Here is a 13,582-nt window from a genome sequence, read left to right as displayed (position 1 = left end):
AAGATTTTATTTATTTATTTGACAGACAGAGATCACAAGTAGGCAGAGAGGCAGGCAGAGAGAGAGGAAGGGAAGCAGGCTCCCTGCCGAGCAGAGAGCCCGACGTGGGACTCGATCCCAGGACCCCGAGATCACGACCCGAGCCGAAGGCAGCGGCTCAACCCACTGAGCCACCCAGGCGCCCAAGAGAATGGACACTTTCTAAAGAAAGAAGAAATATGGAGAAAAACAATGCCTGACAGACTGAATAAATTGGCCTTAAATTACTATTAAGTCAAAACTAAGGCATGCTACATTACAATTTTGGGGTGTAAAGAAATTGTTTTTGGGAGAGCTATTCAAAGCTAGGATGCTATGTGAATTGTACAAAATACAGAAAATTGCCTCTAACCAAAAATGTCAGGAATCTGCTTTTTTAGAATAACCTATGTTATTTCTTCTCCAATTGGCCTGGAACCACTCTCTTAGGCAACATTTCAATGACAAAGAGATTGTTCCTGAATGTGGCAGGGGAAAAGCTATCATTGCAGGAGGAAGAGAAATAGAGTGTTCTTTCCCTGAAGAATAAAAAAGTACTAAAATCTTTCCAGGCACGGCTATCCATTATGTGAAGCACTGACAGGGAATATAAATGGAGACTAGAAAGGAAAGGGGACTGAATTTAAGGTGACCTAATTCCTGCTGGAGTTTTATTGATTGAACACTGACCTATAGAGATTTAAAGTCATTTTCATCTTCATTCACATAGTGCATATGACTAGACACAGATACATCCCAAAACACATATTTAAATGAATACATGTTTTCATATGTGAGAGAGTAGTTATCTGACTGGGATGAGCAGAGATGAAGTGACAGCAGGTGGGGGTGGGGTGGGGGGTGAGGGGTGAGCAAAGAGGAAGTGAGTAATGAGAGAAGATAAGAGGAGAGAATCAAGGACTACTCCAGGGGCACTGGGGAGCCAGCATAACATTTATTTATAGAGTATAGTTGAGTTTGCAAAATAATGTGCCTTTTGATTCTAATTTAGGAGCTATGTACTAAGATTTTTCTAAAGATCATAGATAAATGAAAATGAGCTTCAAAACAGCTCAATGATTTTCCGGGGGTCTCAGAGCTTTTGAGAACTAAAGCTGGGGCTTGGGACTTGGGACCCCAGAGCTGACACTTTTGTCCTCAAAAGCCAAATCTGTGAATATAAATGAAGAATCAGAGGGCAAATCATGGCACTTTTATGAAATGCAGGTTTAAAAAAAATGTAAACACATTGGGATCTCTGAAAGGCATTCTAAACTTTTAGAAGAAGAGTTAAGTCCAAAACGACTGTGTACCTCACTACTGATAATCCAGCTCCGACGTAATTTAGCACCGGTTTTGATACTTCTTCTGCATCCATTCCAAACCAGCCAAACCTGGAATTGAGAAAGCTGCATCAGCGTAGCTATTTTTGAAAATGTGTTCATCACAGTGTTCAAGAGCATGAACTCAGGGTCAGATCCCTGGATTCAAATCCTACATCCCTCTCTTACTAACTGTGACTTGAACAACTCTTTGCCGTGCCTCAATTCCTCATGTTTAAAATGGGATACTTATAAGGTAGGTATAATTGTCATATATATCCCTTCCTTCTTATAAGGATATCTAAAATGAGTTAGTATACATAAAGGTTCTTGTGAGTGTCCTTTCTTATTAAGATTAAGGAAGAAGAAAAACAAAATACATTAGTGGCTCAGTGAATCCTAATTAATTGGCTGCAATTTTGTACAGTGTTTATTGAGACAGACGTTTAAGTAACTGCTTGGTTAAAGATCACAACGTTTTGGCATCACCCTTTTTTTTTTTTTCATGCCTTGACATCAACTGTAGCATTTGTTACTAACAATTACTGTTAGTACTGTTGCCCATTCAGGGCAAGAATGAAAGAGGCAAGTAGAAGAAGCAAAAGAAAATACACCTGTGAGAAGCTGGTGAAAGAACGGGGAAAGGACAGGAAAGAACAGATTGGAAGTTAATTTGTTTTATTATTACTGAGGTTGTTATAATGCTTTGAGAGGGAAGAGGAGCCCCAAAATTAAGGTAAGAGTGACACCCTCCTTTGTATTCCTTTTCCCAAACTCCACTTGAGTGTTAATTTGAATACCGAACAAGGGCAGCACAATCAAATAGAAGTTTCTATGATAATGGGGGGGGTCTTCTACAGGTGCACAGTGTAACAGGGTAGTTTCTGGCCATCTGTGGCTATTGAACACTTGATCTATGAGCAGTGCAGCGTGGAACTGAATATTTAATTTTATCAAATTTTAATTTAACCATGTGGCTTATGGTGACCCTGCTGGACCCCTCCAGAGCTGGGGCTGGCAGGGGCTAGAGAGTAAATATTTTAGGCTTTGTGGGCCAGATGATCTCTTGCAATTACTCAGCTCTGCCACTATAGCTTAAAAGCAGCCAGAGACAATATGAAATGGATGGGTTTGGTTGTGTTCCAGAAAACTTTATTTACAAAAGTGGCTGGGAAGGTGGGCCATGGTTTTTTGACCATGGCCCAGGATCCAGAAGGAATGTGTGCTTTAGAACTAGAAGACCTGGGTTTGAAGCCTAGCTTATTCATTCCATGACATTCAGCAAGTTACTCAGTCTCCTTGTCTCTCAGCTCTCTTATAAGGCAGTGCTTACCTCATGTTTGTGAAAATGAGAGGAGAATGATGCATATAACATGTCCAAGAAATTGTCACACAATAAAAAAGGGAAATGCACATCAGTTTCCCTCCTTTCTTCCTTCTTCTGGTCTGAGGAGTTAATTTTTTTATGTATCTTAACCAAATATTTAGATGGGATATTAGAATTTCAGGCAAATAATAATTAAAAGTAGCATATTTCATGTGTATGTCTTACCAGCTATAATCTCTGTGAGGGTAAAAACCAGGTTATTCCTCTCAGCTAGCCCAATCCCTAGGACTTGCCTTACATCAGTGTAGAGAATCTTAGTTAAAATTGCTTTGTGTTACCTTGAGCTTGCCCAGCCAGTTAAGGTATTAAATGATCCCCAGATTAAGATTCCAAGGCCTAAACCAATGGTTTTGATAATTGGGACAACAGCAATGTTCCCTGGAGATAAAACATACAGAAAAAAATATGTGATTTCTAATACAAAAATAAATTTATAAATTGAATTAATTTTTTAAAAAAGATTTATTTATTTATTTGACAGAGGGAGAGATCACAAGTAGGCAGAGAGGCAGGCAGCGGGAGAGGGGGAAGCAAGCTCCCTGCTGAACAGAGAGGTTATATCCCAGAACCCGGAGAACATGACCTGAGCCGAAGGCACTGAGCCACCCAGGTGCCCCAAATTGAATTAATTTTTAACTTCAGATGAAGTTTATGGGATTTGGACAAATTTAGGAAAGCACAAGCACAATTCCTCAGTTTTTAAATAAAATAACTACACTTTTGGGCATTAAACTCAGGTTGATGATTGCTAAAAGAACTAGGCATAAAACAAAATCCTACAAAGAAAAATGATGAATTAGCTCTTTGCCTAATTGCACCAACACTCTTTATCCTTAACGTAGGTCTCTATTATATAACTTCTTGTAGAAACTGTCAATGATAAAATCAGTGGTGACTGTCCTCTTAGACTTGAACCAGAGCCAAAGACCAGAAGTCTTTGGCCCAATATGGCCCCAGACTATGCTCTCCCATGCTCACTGACATACCTTCTAAAACCCTGTATTCAGTGCTTTGTGCTCTGGAAGGTCACTCAAGGCCAAATGCATGATTTTTTTTTTTTTTTTTTTTAATAGTTCTTAACCACTCAGCAGTCTGGCCTCAGTCCTGCAACCTTCTCTTGAAAGATTTCCTCTGGTGGCTTCCAAGATGCCTTCATTTCCTGATTCCTTCTTGTCTCTCTCTGTCACAGGCTACTCTTTCTTGTCATACTGTCTGGATTTAGGTGCCCCCTAAATATTTCCCCTTGAACACATTCTTCCTCTTGCTATATAGCCTTCTTTGGGCACTTGCCCTTTCAAGATTTCAGCTATCAATTAGAGACACATACTCCCAGTGCTATTGCTCTAGCCTGGACCTTCTCCACAGTTTTAGTGTCTGTTCCCAACAAGAGATCTCCAACCAGATGTCCCCCAATGTGGGAACAACAGGAACTTCAGTCTCAAAAGGTCCCAAACTGAACTCATCATTTTTCTTTTTGGACACATACTTCTATTTTCATCACCTGTATCAGTGATACCACCACCCTCCTAATCACCTATGATAAAATCCCTACATCATCATTGGCTGCTCCCTTTCCTCTACTCCCCATCTCCATTCCATTACTATGACCTATAGCATCCACATCTGCAACATTTCTCAAATTACAGCCCTCCCCACTGAATCCCAATAGAGCCTGCTGGGTAATTATAAATATTATAGTTGTTATAAAGAGCTGTAGGATACAGTGAGCTTTCTGTTTCCCTCTCCCCATTAGATGTGATAAACATAATTGTACCAAGGTATAAATGAGGTATAATAACTTAAATTCCAGTGGAAATTTAAAAGTGAACTCTTTTGTCCTCCAACTCAGGAACTTCACTAAATCATTTAATTCTGCAGAGATTCAAATTTAGTGGATACCCAATAAGTTTTTAATATTTTAAAATTTACTTGCTTTTAATGAAATTAACCTCCAAAAATCCTTGATACTTGGAAATCTTTTTGCTAAATAGAATAGAATTCTCCTGGGATATATTTATATTAATAGAAGAAAAACTGTCCTGACGGGCCAAAGGTATAAATTCCAGTTACATAATTTCAGATATTGTTAAAGCAACAGAGGGAAGATTTTTGTTTGCTTTTTTTTTTTTTTTGCCAATGCTTTTGAAATGAAAATGTGTCTGCCAACTTTTAAGAACAAGTCTTAAATACTATATTAGTAGAGACTACTATTTAAAAAAAATATTTTCCAATTAACATAGAGAAAAGAAAGCCTGGAGCACTTAAACTAATATATGAGTTATGCTTGAACAGAAAGAGAGCAACTGAAACATTTTTGCTATAATTTTTATCAGGAACTAAGAAAGAAATCATTAAGAGGAAAAAGTCAGAAAATGTACCCAAAATATTTATTGAGCATCTGAATGAAATGAATTTCTAGTATCTATGTCTAAGGATTATTCAGAATTGCTGTTTGTGCTATCTCTTTTTATTATGAACCAGAGTTATTGTGGTCATAGTATTAAGTGATTACCAAATAAATTAAATCATGCATTACCTGTTGCCCAAATGCAGCCGCCAACCATTGCAAAAGGCCAAAATTTAGGGCAATGTAATATCAGATTGACCACCACGGCAATCAACCATATGGCAGCACAAAGTACCCACTGGAGAAACATTCCTGGAAATAAAAGAAATTGGTTTCAGTGGTTCAAACTGATTTGAGTAAATTAACCCTTAGGGGTATCAAAGCAATATTATTAGAGGAATGGTCACCACTGAATGAATGCCTATATGCAGGTACTTTGCACACTTAATGTAATTTTTACAACTACTATGCATCATAGTTAACCCTAGTTTAAAGACGGAGAAAATGAATGTGAGATGAAGCAATGTGTCTCAACAGCTAATGTAGAGCTGAAATTTAAACCTACTGTTTACTCCAGAGCTTGCCAAGGACAGTGCATTCCTGCTTAACATTCTTTTGTTTGTTTCACCTGTTAGACAAATCAAGAATTTTCTACCAAAGAGTATTGGTAAGCCCAAATCTATATATTTTTATTTGAATGCCACACCTAGTGCCATCTTTCACCAAAACACAGCATTAAGAATTTCAATAGCACAATGGTAATTTAGACCATTCGGGATCATTTATACCACCATTGGGATAAACACAAAGCCACTTATGGCCATAGGTAGACCCCTCACAGCTAGAGTTGAATGCCTGTGATGAGCCTGACAGTCCAAACCTAAGAATTAGCATTCTGGGTTGGGGCACTCTCCTTTCTGTGCTCTGGGTTGCCATCTGCCAGTTAGCTGAAGATGACATGGTGATATGAAGTCTAGCTGTACCAGGCTTCTGTTCCCTCAAGGGTTTAGGGATTCATAGATTAAAGAAATAGTCGATATAGGAAGAAATACTAGGGCAGGGATAACTCACTGTAGCACTTCTGACTCTACGTGTGGAAGATTTTTGCCTATTTCAATTCAATCTCATGGTGGAGGAGAGAGAGAGAGAAAAAAAAAAGTGGCTGTTAGCCCCTAGGGCAAAAAAGGAAGATCACAGAGATGAAAGCGAACTTCATCTTACAAGTTCTTCATTTTACAATTGAGAACTGAGAACAGAAGAGCTGGTGAGACTTGTCCAGGATCACAGTAGTTGGGAGACACCTGAAAGCCAGTTCCTCTACCCCTCAGTATAGATTTTGTTCTTCTTTTAGTAGTTTCCATTTCCATCCTAATTCCAAAGAAAAAGAGGAGAAAAGCTCTGGGGAAAAAGATTTGTAATTCTGTTAAGTAGTAGCAAGACAAAAGGAACAGAGGTGATAAAGTAAGGGCTTCCCACCAGGTGTTCAGCATAACATCTGAACGTCTTCTTCTCCTGGCTATATATAGGCAGGTGGATTAAAAAACAAAAAACAAACAATAAACCTCCTGCTTCTCTTTCCCGAAGTTCACATTACAGTCAGATCAACTTTAACATGCCACGTGCATTCCTAAAAACACCGCACTATGCAAAATCACATAATAAAAACCACAGTTTTTATGGGGAAAAGGGAACAACACTCAAAAAACATTTCATCAACAATGTGTTTAAAGAAAAAGACAGAAACCTAGTTAAAAAAAAAAAAAGACAGGAACCCAATTAAAAAAAAGTACAGTTTTACACTGGCTAAGTGGTTAAATTCACAAGTATTACAATAAATATGGCACCTCAACTTGAAAAAGACTTGAAGGTTGTTTATGGGAGTGGGCATCAGAAATGAGGCAGTTTGGAGCTATTGTGAAGCTGGTGGATGGGGGGATCCTAACACCAGATGTGAACAGGTGTGGTACTGAGGGAGCCTTGGAATGTTGAGGGGTGTGTGAGCAAGCGCATCTCATGCTTTCCTATGTACCTTTATTCATCTGGGTGCCATTTTCTGTGCTCACCTAGTGTTGTATCAGAGTCAAAATGGCACATAAGCACAAAATCCATGTTGTGCTCAAACTGTTCTCTATTATATGAAGTGTGTTTGCAATTTGCGTTTTCAAAACAAGTGTATATTGGTAGAACTAACTTTCTTCTTCTGTAAACATAACAGATAAGGCTAAAAGTCTTTCCTGATAGTCACTCTCCCAGCTTTACCATGAAACACAACCTTAAGACCAATCTATACTGACTAAATCTCAGAAAAAAATGGAATGAGCATTATCGAAGGATTTATTCATAAGTTCTATTCATGTGGTGCCAGGTAGAATAAAGTTTGTAGCCATCGTTAAAAACAAACAAACAAACAAACAAACAAAAACACCAAAAAAAACCACCAAAAAAGAGAACTTCACATTTATACATAATTTAAAGTTAACTATGAAGGAAGAATAATTACCATCACCAGTATCGTATTTTTTAAGTGGTACAAAGTTTGAGCCAAACAAAAGGACAGCTACAGAAGAGGACACAAAACCAACAGTCAGGTCTGTTGCGTTACTGCTCATGGTTCCAGTACTGCCTGGGAGTGAGCTGGTTCACTTTGCACTTGATGTCCTTTTCAAGAGCTTCTGAAATAAAATAAAAATAAAACCAGTAAGAAGTTGTGAGACTATGAATAAATTGTGATTACTGTGTGATATTTATTGAGCTTTTCAAAAAGTAATGCTAAAATTCCTTCTTCCAGATAAAAAGTTAGGACACTATGAAATTATGTATTATGTTCATACTCCATGTTCATTTGTTTTTCTTTTATTTTACCAACAAATAGTTTTTGATCATTAATCTACAATTTAAAAAAAAAAAAAACTTTGTCTTCAGAGCTTGAAAATCTAACTTCTTCCAAAATCTGGAGACAATTTTTTTTTTTTTTTTTAAGATTCATTCACTGATTTGAGAAAAAGAGAGAGAGTGGGGATGAGGGGGAGAGGAGAGAGAGAATCCTTAAGCAGCCTCCCCACTGAGCTCAGAGCCCAACTCAGGGCTCCATCCCAGGACCCCAAGATCACAAACTGAGCTGAAACCAATAGCTGGATGCTTAACAAACTGAGCCACCCAGGCACTTCTGCAGATAATTCTTATTATATTATAAAAAAATTCTCTTGTGTTTGTGGACTGGCATAATGAAAAGATTTGTGGTGGGCCAGGACTCAATTTACTTCAAACGGTTGTTGTGACAATTAAAAATGAAATGACAGGGGCGCCTGGGTGGCTCAGTGGATTAAGCCGCTGCCTTCGGCTCAGGTCATGATCTCAGTGTCCTGGGATCAAGCCCCGCATCGGGCTCTTTGCTCGGTGGGGACCTGCTTCTCTCTCTCTCTGCATGACTCTCTGCCTACTTGTGATCTCTCTCTCTGTCAAATAAATAAATAAAATCTTTAAAAAAAATGAAATGACAATTAATGACAATTAAAAATGTGAAGACTTTCAGAACTTACAGTCTGGGGAACCTGGGCTGCTCAGTTGTTTAAGCATCTGACTTTTGATTTCAGCTTAGGTCATGATCTCAGGGTTATGAGAGATCGGGTCCCATTTGGGGCTCTGCCTTAGTCATGGATCCTGTTTGAAATTCTTTCTCCCCCTGCCCCTGCCCCTCTTTTTTATATAAATATATAAAAAAAGAACTATCAGTGCTTCAAAAGCAAAAGCTTTTAAAAAATTTCAGATAGGAGCTTAAGGGCACATGTAGATTGTGTTGCTGCTATAGATTCAGGGATTACGTAGAGACAAAGGCACTGTCCTCATCAGTAGTACCCTCATGGTGTGTATTAGTTGAAGTAGTTCATGAAACCTTATATCTTTATGACTTAAAAAGAAAAAATAACTAAACAGATAAAAGAATCCTTTAAAGATCTCTTCAAGAATTTCTTAAATCTTTTCAAGGTTTAGGTCCTTGAGGTATCCCTTCAGGAACCTCCTAAACTCTTTTTCTTTTTACATTTTTTCTTTAAAGATTTTATTTGTCAGAGAGAGAGAGAGAGAGCACAAGCAGGGGGAGTGGCAGGCAGAGGGAAAAACAGGCTCCCTGCTGAGCAAGGAGCCTGATGCCGGACTTGATCCCAGGCCACCCTGAGCCACCTAGGGATCCCTATCCTAGGCTCCTAAGGATAGAGAATAAACTGAGGGTTGATGGAGGGAGGTGGGTGGGGAGTGGGCTAAATGGGCGATGGTTAAGGAGAATACTTGTTGTGATGAGCACTGGGTGTTATATGTAAGTGATGAATTACTAAATTCTACTCCTGAAGTCAATATTACAATATATGTCAATTAACTAGAATTTAAATAAAAATTTGGAAGGAAAAAAAAAAGGAATCTCCTAAAATACAAGAATGACAGTGGTATGGGGCACAATACTATCACCTGGTCAGTAGAACAATGTGAGGCAGTTAACCATCTGTGGAATCTGGTAGCCACTAGCCACATGTGGCTAACTAAATTTTCATTAAAATTAGGTAAAAAAAAAATCAGTTCCTTAGCCAAGGTAATTAATATGAAATGCTTGATAGTCACATATAGCCAGTAGTTATCTGAACAATGCAGATGATAGAATATTTCCACCATTAGAGGTTCCGCCATTAGAAGTTCCGCCATTAGAGGTTCCGCCATTAGAAGTTCTATTGGAGAGCCCTGCTAAGCTTATCAAAAAGTTCTGGTTCCCTTTGAAGAAAAGGATCCAAACCACAAAGAGCCAAGAATCGGACATTCTTCATAACATTAGAAAAGGCTATTGAATATAATTTACTCTTTTAGTTGTATAATCTACCTGAGGAAAAAATAACACAAATGAGTCAGTTTATCATAGGAGGTAATCAGAATCTTCCCACAATATCATTTTGAAATCATATTTTGTGCACTGACTTTTTGGTTCATTTCATCTCCTTAAGCCCTCTGGAATGGAAGGTAATCAATCCAGTCTTTTTCCCCCCTCCAAATTTAATGTTATGATGACTTCTTGGGGTATGTATTGAATAAAATACACCTGAAATCAGCTTTCCTTGCTGTCTTATTTTACAATGATATTTACCATAAAGGTATTTTAGGGCACCTGGGTGGCTCAGTCAGTTACACGTCTGACCTTGGTTTAAGTTCAGGTCATGATATCGGGATCCTGGGATTGAACCATGCATGGGGCTCTATGCTCAGTGGGGAGTCTGTTTGAGATGCTCTCTCTGTCTTCCTCTATCCCTCCCTGCACCCCCCTCCATGCTCCTGCTGGGGTACTCTCTCTATCTCTCAAATAAATAAATCTTAAAAAAAAAAAGGTGTTTCATTTTTCCATGTATTGTTCCTTATGTGTTCTTGCAAAGAATATTAAATATAGAACTGCCTATGACATATATCCTCTGGCATTATTAAGGATAATTTAACTGAAAACAGGGATAACTTCAAAATTACTCAATAAATCTTAGTAAGAAAAACATCTATTTGAAATTGTATGTGCTTTCTTAAAACAAACCAAAACAAATGCTGGTAAGACAATATCCTCCTTGGGGATGTAATTGAGGAAGAGACCCTGAGACATACTGAAACACTGACATAATAACACTAATTCAATAAAAATAATAGTCCTATTGTTAGGCACAAGTAAAGTTTAGCCCTGCAATGGCTTACATGGAATATCGCTCAAGAATCAAGCAGGTGTACTGCTGCTAAAATATCAGGACCGTAATAGCTCCGAGGAACTGGAGTTACCTGGGAAGGATATCACGGGACTAAGAAGACACGTGATTTGGTGATAGCTCAGAAATTAGTTTTTTTCCATTTAAATTAAAATAAACAAAGTGAAACAAAACCTCTATAAACACAAACTGATAAGAGAATGCCTAACTTTCAGAAGTGGCAAATTATTTAAGTGAAAAGATGGCTTTATTAAAGACCATTGACAGCCCTAAACCTCTTAGATTTCATTGCTATTGCAGTAATAATTTGAAGAGCTAATCTGAGGGTATGAACTGCATTTTGACTGCTGAGTAAACATTATCAATATTAAAGTTATATCCTGCAAATAAATGAAATTTATTGCATACAGCTCCAGTACATTTCAGAAAGCAAGTGACCTAATTTCAATGTGGGCTGGCAAGTTGGCAATACGCACCATTGTTAAGGAAGAATCTACCTTCCTAAATCAATAAAATTTATATGCAAAAGTGAAGCAATATCACTTTTAGCACATAACTCCCAATTCTTTTCAGTGCAGACTTGTTAACAAGTCTCAAACCACTTAAATAAAATAGTTTTTAAGTGCTTGCTGTCAAGTGTCCTCTGATATTTTATTCATTCATTTTTCTTTTTGTACTTTTATTTCATTTATTTGTAAATGTTTTTCCTGTCAATTTTTCCTGTCAATTTAAACTTCTATGTAGACCTTTTTTTGTTAGGACTTGGCACGTTCTAATCAATAATGCTTCTTCTACTGCGACTAAGATTTCAGTTTTAGTTTCATATTAATTTCCTCAACTCTCCTGGCAAGATCTGCCGACATCCTCGGTAAAATTCTCAGTGCTTGAACATACTTATTCTGAGCTTTGATCTTCCTTTTTTTCTTTTTTATTCTGAGCTTTGATTTTTTTTCCTTTTTAATCATCAGCGCATTCTGAAAAATCAGGAGACGCTCCACTGCAAAGCTACCGGGTTCCTTCGAGTTGGTTGCTTGTACTCACTGCGATCGGGGCTGGCGCTGAAACTCCCTCCAGCTCAGCACCCACTCGGTCTAGTCCGTCTCCCCAGCGCCAGCGGCGGAGCCCGCACCCGCCTATTCCCCAGCTGCTGGCACAGCCCCGCCGGCCTTTACTTCCGGCCGGGACAAATTACCAATGACTGGGCGGGAGAAGGGCGGGCTCTAGCACCTATGACCCAGAGGTCTGTTGCCTCCGCGCGACCCGGCTGCCCAGCCAGCCATTATTTTCCTGCGGGGACAATTAGGGCACAACGCCTGGAGAAGGAGGGAGCACTTTAATAAAGGAGACGTGGAGGCCGCCCAGGGCTACAGGTTGAGAAACACCTTCTCCAACTGCTGCGCGGGGAGCGCGGTCTTGTGACTCACGTGACCCTGAGGAGGTGTCTTTGGGCCGTGTGTGGATCAACCAGGAAACTAGAAAGGCTTTTGTGTATTTTAAGAGATGATCGTTTAGGGAGCTCTGTGCAAGTCACCCTCTAAAGGTGACAGAGTTAGGTGGTATTTGTACTAATTATGGATGAAACAAAGGGCCAAGGAATTTCATACAATCATAAAAGGCTATCTAAAGCTGAATTTGTTATCACCATCAAGAAATTCTTCTGGGGACGCCTGGGTGGCTCAGTTGGTTAAGCAGCTGCCTTGGGCTCAGGTCGTGATCCCGGCGTCCTGGGATCGAGTCCCACATCGGGCTCCTTGCTCATCAGGGAGCCTGCTTCTCCCTCTGCCTCTGCCTGCCATTCTGTCTGCCTGTGCTTGCTCTCTCTCCCTCTCTCTCTCTGACAAATAAATAAAATCTTTAAAAAAAAAAAAGAAATTCTTCTGAATCACTAATGTCAGTAACATCTCTGTGGCATCATAAGATTTCACTTGTAATCACTGATCATTTCTAAATGCACACAGACCGGTTTTTCTGTGTATTTATCTAATAGGTACTAAGTACCATGTGAGAACATATGTTCTAGGCCTCTGAAACTTGATTGTACATTATGATCACTGAAGAGGTTTTCTGCTTTATTTAGTTTTTTTTTTTTTAAGGTTTTATTTATTTATTTGACAGACAGAGATCACAAGTAGGCAGAGAAGCAGGCAGAGAGAGGAGGAAGCAGGCTCCCTGCTAAGCAGAGAGCTCGATGTGGAGCTTGATCCCAGGACCCTGGGATCATGACCTGAGCAGAAGGCAGAGGCTTTAACCAACTGAGCCACCCAGGAGCCCCTGCTTTATTTAGTTTCTTAAAATACTAATACCTGGACCCCACAGCAGACCAGCTGAAATAGAATCTCTGGGAATGTGGCTTAGGTATCATTTTCTCCTCCAGATGATTCTAATGTGTAGCCAGTCTTGAGAATCACATTCTAGATCAATAGTCAAATTTTATTGTTGGGAAGAATTACCTGCAGAAGGAGTTAAAATACTGATTCCTCACATTTCAATTTTGATTTTGAGAAACATTGCTGTAGTCCTCCATGGTCAGGGATGTAGCCATTAACTGCATATGGCTATTTGAATTCAAATTAGAGTAAACATTCAGTGGTTCATTTGTACTGGAAACTTTTTAAGTGCTCAATAGTCACATATGCAGATTACAGAACATTACTATCATTGCAAAAATTTCTGTTGGACAGCACTTTTCTGAACTCAAGAGCCCTGGGAGTACAGCAGTGACCTATAGGAGTCCTCCTTCATATGGATTCCAGAAGAGCAAAAAACGTAGATATGAACAGTTAAGCTC

General features: G+C 39.0%; 1 protein-coding gene across 1 annotated transcript in view; it reads right to left on the bottom strand.

Moving 5' to 3' along the window:
* LOC111156473 (transmembrane protein 144) overlaps positions 1 to 11,887 on the bottom strand; it is a 58,341-nt gene extending 46,454 nt beyond the window's left edge. The window contains exons 1-5 of the mRNA XM_022517400.1: positions 11,836 to 11,887; positions 7,575 to 7,746; positions 5,264 to 5,386; positions 3,006 to 3,105; positions 1,332 to 1,412 (exon numbers count right to left, since the gene is read on the bottom strand). Of these exons, the coding sequence (XP_022373108.1) occupies positions 1,332 to 1,412; positions 3,006 to 3,105; positions 5,264 to 5,386; positions 7,575 to 7,683 (413 nt within the window). The 5' untranslated portion in view covers positions 7,684 to 7,746; positions 11,836 to 11,887. The remainder of the gene's footprint in view (positions 1 to 1,331; positions 1,413 to 3,005; positions 3,106 to 5,263; positions 5,387 to 7,574; positions 7,747 to 11,835) is intronic.
* Positions 11,888 to 13,582: the final 1,695 nt, after the last annotated feature.

The sequence above is a fragment of the Enhydra lutris genome, unplaced genomic scaffold, assembly GCF_002288905.1.
Source record: "Enhydra lutris kenyoni isolate GAN:26980312 unplaced genomic scaffold, ASM228890v2 scaffoldscaffold3, whole genome shotgun sequence".
NCBI classification, from domain to species: domain Eukaryota; kingdom Metazoa; phylum Chordata; class Mammalia; order Carnivora; family Mustelidae; genus Enhydra; species Enhydra lutris.
This window is presented reverse-complemented; position numbering and strand designations above follow the sequence as displayed.